Raw genomic sequence first — 7,724 nt, 5'->3', positions numbered from 1 at the left:
CTCGGGTTTTCTCTATCCCTCCCCCCAGCTTCACTCTCTCTCCTCCCCCTTCTTCCCCTCAGTCTCTCTCTCTCTCTCTCTCTTTTTCACTTCCCAAATGTGGTTCCCATTTTCCAAACGGACACTTCAAATACTGTGTTGACTGTGAAGGTCACTGGGACACCTCAGGAAGCACCCGGCGAAGGGGCCTTCCCACTCTCTTTACCTGATAGTTGTTATCGATGGGTTCAACCATGGGCTGGCCCACTCGCTTCAACATGATGGTGTAGCACACGCAGATGGTGAGCAAGGGAAGCAGGTAGACTGCGAGAAACGTGTACACGATGAAGGCTCGCTGCTGCGATGCTGTCGGAAAGGCTTCGATGCAATAAGTCTGCAGCCCGTACCAGTAACCCCGCTCCAACCTGTGGTACATTGCCATGGGAACGGACAAGAGGAAGGAACCTACAGAGGGAGAACGAAGCGATGGAAAGTCAGAAACGAGCTCCTGGATCACGGAAGAGAAATCTGAAAATGAAAAGAGGTGTGAGGTTTACGAACTCGGGATAGGATTCCGTCTTTATTCCCCGGGTTGAGGAATCGAGGGCTAGAGGGCATCAGTTTAAGTTGGAGGGAAAAGAATAAATAGGAACCTGAGGGGCAACGTTTTTTACACAGAGGGTGACACGCATATGGTATGAGCTGCCAGTAGAAGTGGTTGAGGCAGGTACATTAACAACATTTAAAAGGCATTTGGACAGATACATGGACAGGATATGTGCCAAATGGGGTTAGCGTGGGCGGACATTTTGGTTGAGACAGACCAGTTTGTGCCAAAGGGCCTGTCTCCGTGCTGTAAGAACAGCTAAAGGTGAAGCAGAAGAGTCTTGCTTTGCACTGAGATTTTTAACCCTGTCAAGTGAGACCGTGATATGAATGTTCCCATTTAATCCCACCATTCTTTCAAGATTCGGTTAATCCTTGTAGTCTCGAGGTGATTCAGTAGAGTGAAGCTCAGAAGGATACACGGGATTTATAATTCCATCCTTGCAGGGTGTGTCTTCAGGTGTCTGGGCTCCTTATCCCAGAATCTTCTCCCTGAAACTCTCCGCCCCTGCATATCACCTGACAGCACACTCCGACCTACTGCTAATCCTTCGTAATATGCCCTTTTGATCTGAGGTGCAACTTTTTTTTCTGCAATTCATGAAGACTCCTGCAGTATCGAGGACATTCTTCTGCGCTGGTGAATGTTAAAGGTGCCACTGGCACTATTTCAAACAGAACAGTAGGCACTTTCCCTGCCCAATGCTGTGGGACATGACTGCTGGCAGCCCCAAAATGGCTGCCGCAAAATGGCCACAACAAGATGACTGCCACACCAGAGCAAAACTAAGGAAGCCAATTATGTGAAGTCTTTTTTTAATTCATTCAGTGGACGAAGGCCGGGCCAGCATTTATTCCCCATCGGGCAGGTAAGAGTCAACCACATTGCTGTGGGTCTGGTGTCATATGTAGGCCAGACTAGATAAGGACAGCCATTTCCTTCCCTAAAGGAACATTAATGAACCAGACTGGCAATCGACAATGGAGTCATGGTCATCGTTCGCGCTTATCTCCATTTAAAAAAAAAAATTGAATTCAGGTGCCACCAGCTGCCACAGCAGGATTCCAACCCAGGTCCTCAGAATATTTCCTGGGTCTCTGGATTAACAGATAATATTACTACGCCAACACCTGATGTTGGCTACAGAATCAGACAGCGTGGAAACAGACCTCTCTGTCAGGATTTGAGTTTCTGATTGACCCTAGTTGTCATCTCATTTTATTGTCATTCTTACCACGTTAACCCAGATCCTGAAAAGTAGCAGGTTATATAGTTGTACTCGTCATGACAGCTAGGTCTCCATTTTGCTCCCCCTGTCTAGCCCCAGCTCTCCTGTTTCAACGCAAGTACTTCCGCAAGTGTGTGGCAATGAAATGATCTGAAGCAGCCTTTTCCTTGCCAGTGCCTGGTTATAAGTTGCTTGAGGGCCCAGGTCACAGCTTTGCTGAGCTCAAGGGTTCGCTTCCAACTTGGCCGGTGCACATGGTAGCTGAGCCCAGACTGGGAGACACCCCTGAGGATCAACAGCAAAATGTAATGCCTGAAGACATACTGAGGGATCTGCCTCCAAACCGTGTGAATTAAAGGTTTGTGATATAAGTCAATGCACAGCCATCTCACACGCAAGCATCTCCATTTGATTCCTTCGTTCCTGGCTGTCCGAGCAGCAAGTCCCATTGGCCCAGGACTTAGCTCATCTGAAAGAATCTGTTTATACCAAGTTCCCAGGTGGATTGGCCATGCTAAGTTACCCATAACGTCCAGGGATATGCAGACTAGATGCATTGACATGTTGAATTACCCATAGCAGATTAGGTGGATTGGTCATGCTAAATTCCCTGTAGGGTCTAGGGATGTACGGGTTAGGGTGGATTAGCCAGGCTAAATTACCCATAGTGTCCAGGGATGTAAAGGTTAGGGTGGATTGGCCATGCTAAATTACCCATAGTGTCCAGGGATGTGCAGGTGAGGTGGATTAGTCATGCTAAATTACCCATAGTGCCGAGGGATGTGCAAATGAGGTGAATTAGCCATGCTAAATTACCCATAGTGCCGAGGGATGTGCAGATGAGGTGAATTAGCCATGCTAAATTACCCATAGTGCCGAGGGATGTGCAAATGAGGTGAATTATCCATGCTAAATTACCCATAGTGCCAAGGGATGTGCAGATGAGGTGAATTAGCCATGCTAAATTACCCATAGTGCCCAGGGATGTGCAGATGAGGTGGATTAGCCATGCTAAATTACCCGCAGTGCCCAGGGATGTGCAGATGAGGTGGATTAGCCATGGGGAAATGCAGGGTGGGTCTGGGTAGAATACTGACGCAGATGCTGATTGGCCTCTTCCCACCCATCCTAGAGGGAGTTCTCCAGCTCTGTGCTAGAGAGGGATAAATAGAAAGTTAACTTCTATCTTCTGTCTTCCTTGACCTTCTGTGTGTCAGTGATGTTGGTTATAGAGTCAGACAGCACAGAAACAGACCCTTTGGTCCAACTAGTCCATGCTGACCATAATCCCAAACTAAACTAGACCCGCCACCTGCACTTGGCCTATTTCCCTCCAAACGTTTTTTCTTTGTACCCCACCCCAACGTCATGATGTCAATCGATTTTTAGTCACACTCACCGATCCAGATAAGCACACTGACCGCCATCGCTAGCCTCGGAGTACGGTGACGCAGTGACCGGAGAGGGTAAACAGTCGCATAACAACGATCCACACTCATCGCAGTGAGCGTGATACATGTCGCCTGGACAGTCACCTAAAGCAAAAGACAGAAATGGTGTTGGTGGGATTCCGGGAGGGCAAATAGCAACACTCATTAGGGGTTACATTTGGAGTGGCCTTTGCACTATTAAAGGTGCCTTCTGTGACAATAGTGTGGCTTTAAAAGGTCATTTTGTCCTGGTTTTTTTTCTATAACAGATTGAATGAGAGGCACCGAGCTGTCTGTAAGAAAGTAAACAGCTTGTGAGGCCTTGGGGTTTTTTTAAAAAGTTGAAACAATAGAAGCTGACTGGCTGGGTGTGGCCAGCTCTCACAGCCCAGGATTTGTAGGGTTTTTTTTCAGTTTTAGGTTTAGCTTTAGGCAGTTGCTTTTATGGACTTGAAGTAGTAAAGATTATCTTTTCCCTCTCTTGGTCACAGCTAGAAGCTGGAGTTTCTCTCTGCTGCTGGGTTACGTGTGATACAAATCTATTTTTTCTGAACTTACCTTTTTCCCAAAGGGTGTGTTGATGGGATGTTACTATATTGGAACAGTGCATCAGTAAAAGTTACTGTATCTGCTCTGGTGCGGCTGCACATGGACTATTGCATACAGTTCTGGTCACCACATTATAGGAAGGATGTGGAAGCATTGGAAAGGGTGCAGGGGAGATTCACCAGGATGTTGCCTGGTGTGAAGGGAAGGTCTAATGAGGAAAGGCTGAGGAACTTGAGGCTGTTTTCATTAGAGAGAAGGTTGAGAGGTGACTTAATAGAGACATATAAGATGATCAGAGGATTAGATAGCGTGGACAGTGAGAGCCTTTTTTTCTTGGATGGTGATGGCTAGCACAAGGAGACATAGCTACAAATTGTGGGGTGATAGATATAGGACAGATGTCAGAGGTAGGTTCTTTACTCAGAGAGTAGTAAGGGTGTGGAATACCCTGCCTGCAACAGTAGTAGACCTGCTAAATTTAAGGGCATTTAAATGGTAAGTGGATAAACAGATGGATAATAATGGAATAGTGTAGATTAGATGGGCTTCAGATTGGTTTCATAGGTCAGCGCAATATTGAGGGCCGAAGGGCCTGTACTGCATCATAATGTATCTATGATTCGGTTAACTTTTCCAATAGAGTTAAGTTATTCTAAGTCCTTCTTTCTTTAGTTGTATTTCAATTGCAGTGTTTAAATAAATTCTGTTTTGCTTAACGTCACATTGCATCTGGAATATGGCATTTCACATCTTTAAAATAAGAAAAGGTGAGGGTCGAGGCTAGCTACTTAGAATATTTTGAGGTGGTTGGTCTGGTCCTTAACACATCTCCTTCCTCTTTTTCAAAGGGCCATTAGAACAGTAATTGGCCATCTGCCTGATTTGTATCCTGGTTATTCATGGTATTTCTTGACACCCATTCCCAGTGAAACTTGCAGTGATGAAGGATCAAACCACCTTCCCAAATCAACAGGCATTTTTTGGGAAAGAGTTTCAGATTTCCAATCACATTCTTGTGTGAAGAAGTGCTTCCTGCACTAACTTCAATTTTACAATCGGCTCCCTTTTATATAATCATTCCTCTGCCTCCAAAGGAAATAGTTCTCCCTATGAAATCCTTTAAACCCCACCATCAGATCATCCATCAATCTCCTCTGCGTAAGGGGATACCATCCAAATTTAAGCAATGCACCTTTATAACTTATCAGTCCAACTAAAGCGTTGAATTAGCAGAGTTAGTATTTCTCTGGGATTGAGTATCTATAAAGGATATTGCTGGGGATAAAAGGTCAAAGTTTTGTTTTGCTGTTTATGTTAAGATTTTTCTAAACTTAAGCTTTTTTTCTTTCACATTGTGTTCTTTTGTTCAAGAACACTGGCAGCCTCTTGTGAATATAGATCTTACTATCCATCATGGGAACCAACTGCAAAAAGTAATCCTACGATCTATCACGCTGGGTTTCACTCTGGGATTTCACTTGTTCTGTATTACCACCAGCTTGTAGACCGTATAACCTGCACATTAGCACAGACCAATCCCAATCCACTGCTAATCGGGGATCAACTAGAGACGGCCACTCATTACCTGCTGTAAGTAGTTAACAAATTTGCACATGAAGTCTCCAAATACCCAGCTGGGCAGTGGATACAGTGTGGCTGTAAATGGAACACAGCATACCAGGAAGATGATGTCTGTCGTAGCCAGATTTGCTGGAAATACAGAAAGAAAAAATGTCAGTCTCTTAGTCTTCAATGCTTTGGAATTGTAGCAGACTACACTGTTCTTCAAAACAGAGGGAAACATAGAGAAAAGAACTAAAGCTCTCCTTTCTTGTGGAGGTGGGATATTGGGTGTAGAACCTGTGCTCTCTGTCACACGCTGCCCTTTCTATCCCGGGATGGATGGGAGGACAATGTTTCTGTTTGTGAAGTCCTGCACAGCATGAAAGCATCTCCTAATCTACCATCCAACTTCACCCTGAATGAAATTGGTTACGCTGACAAACGGTCATATTTGGACCGAGGAGTGGTTTACTTCAGATGAAGCATGACCCAGGGAGGGAAATAATGAAAGAATAAATCAAAGAGTCAAAATCATTCAGCAGTAAAATATCCTACGGCACTTTTCTGAAGACGAACAGTGTGGTGTACTTGCCAATGCTGTTCTCTTATTTCACACAGTCAGTAGTACAGCAATATGCCTTTAAGAAACATGCTCATGATATTATCACTGTGTGCTCTGAAGGGCTCATACCTCATTGTACTCCAGTATCACATGAAGCCTCTCACTCTACTGGAAGCACACTCCTTGTTGTAAGCTAGTGGCTTAATATTAGCCCAGACACTTATGTGCCTGAGGAATGAAATGTTGGTTAGCTGTAACAAATGTCTGTTGGCTTCATCAATACCAGAATAAACAGATACACATATGTTATTCCATGTCAAATACAACACCCTGATGAAGACAAACTCAAACTAATTGCCCTGATCAACATTCACTCTCAAGCAATACCAAAACAGATATTATTCACCTCACAGCAAGATTCCACACATGTACAAATCGAATGCCACATTTATTTATCTGACAGTGTTTACATTTCCAATGTAACATTTTGCTAATTTGGTACACTTGGATGTCCTGTGGAAGTGAAAAGAGGTATATAAATGCAAGTTCTCTTGAAGACTGTGGAATAATTTAAGAAATGGTCCTGTAGTGTCATGGGTTGGATGGATAGTTCAGGATGGGTTAAAAGGACTTCATCTTCTGTAAGTATTCAACTTGATCACGTTTCTGATATTTTTCCACACACTACTCCACCCCCTAACGAAAGCATTTTCTTTTAAAAACACCCAACATTTTGCCACTTTTATGAATTTATGTCATGTTCTCCCCTCCATTCTTTCATGGTTAGATTGTGCCAAGTAACATTGAGGGATAACCGGGATCAAAGAGATCATTCGAGTCAGTTGTTGGCTGTTAATGTTGAGGGATGTTCATAATTTTCCTTTAGATTCAAAAACTTCAAAGAAGAGATTTTGCTTTTTTTTCACACCTGTGACGCCGCGTTTGTAAGTAAATAGTTTTATTCTGCACTGAACAGGTAAACTTTCTTGCAATGAGTTAAAAGATTTTCATTCATCACCACAAAAGTATCAAGGAACCTTTTACAATTGATTCCCAGAACAGTGTAAATGACACATAGGACATGATCATAAATCACACAGTGCTGAGGGCTTTGATTAAATTAACGCAATTGGACTCCAAAAGCACACAATAACTGCAATGTCCCCAGGAGATAACATTAAACGTCAGTCAATATCCAATAAATTACCATCGATCCAAATGCCTCTCATGTTAATTCTTATTAATTCTGATATTTCATGTTCCATCTGCCGTGGGACTCTGGGACTAGGGCTGTAAACTGCCAAATCGGGACCAGGCCACTCAGAAATAATGAAATATTTCTTTACACAACCCTCTTCCTCGAAATGGTGTAGATGCTGGATCTGTTGTTCATTTTACTTCTGAGATAGAGGAACTTTTGTTACACCAAAAGTATTAAGGGACGTGGGCCAAAGGCTAACGGAGTTATGCTATAGAGCAACCATGATCTTACTGAATAGCAGAATAGGCTTGAGGGGCTGAATGGCCTAGAACATAGATCATAGAAGAATACAGCGCAGTACAGGCCCTTTGGCCCTCGATGTTGCGTCGATCCAAGCCCACCTAACCTACACCAGCCCACTACCCTCCATATGCCTATCCAATGCCCGTTTAAATGCCCATAAAGAGGGAGAGTCCACCACTGCTACTGGCAGGGCATTCCATGAACTCACGACTCGCTGAGTAAAGAACCTACCCCTAACATCTGTCCTATACCTACCACCCCTTAATTTAAAGCTATGCCCCATCGTAATAGCTGACTCCATA

General features: G+C 43.9%; 1 protein-coding gene across 1 annotated transcript in view; it reads right to left on the bottom strand.

Annotated features, from left to right (window-relative positions):
• LOC122552448 (G-protein coupled receptor 54-like) overlaps positions 1–7,724 on the bottom strand; it is a 35,039-nt gene that overhangs the window by 3,997 nt on the left and 23,318 nt on the right. The window contains exons 2-4 of the mRNA XM_043695179.1: positions 5,379–5,503; positions 3,214–3,349; positions 206–444 (exon numbers count right to left, since the gene is read on the bottom strand). Of these exons, the coding sequence (XP_043551114.1) occupies positions 206–444; positions 3,214–3,349; positions 5,379–5,503 (500 nt within the window). The remainder of the gene's footprint in view (positions 1–205; positions 445–3,213; positions 3,350–5,378; positions 5,504–7,724) is intronic.

This window comes from Chiloscyllium plagiosum, chromosome 8, assembly GCF_004010195.1.
Source record: "Chiloscyllium plagiosum isolate BGI_BamShark_2017 chromosome 8, ASM401019v2, whole genome shotgun sequence".
NCBI lineage: Eukaryota > Metazoa > Chordata > Chondrichthyes > Orectolobiformes > Hemiscylliidae > Chiloscyllium > Chiloscyllium plagiosum.
Note: the sequence above shows the minus strand (reverse complement) of the source record. Positions and strands in the feature narration are given on the sequence as shown.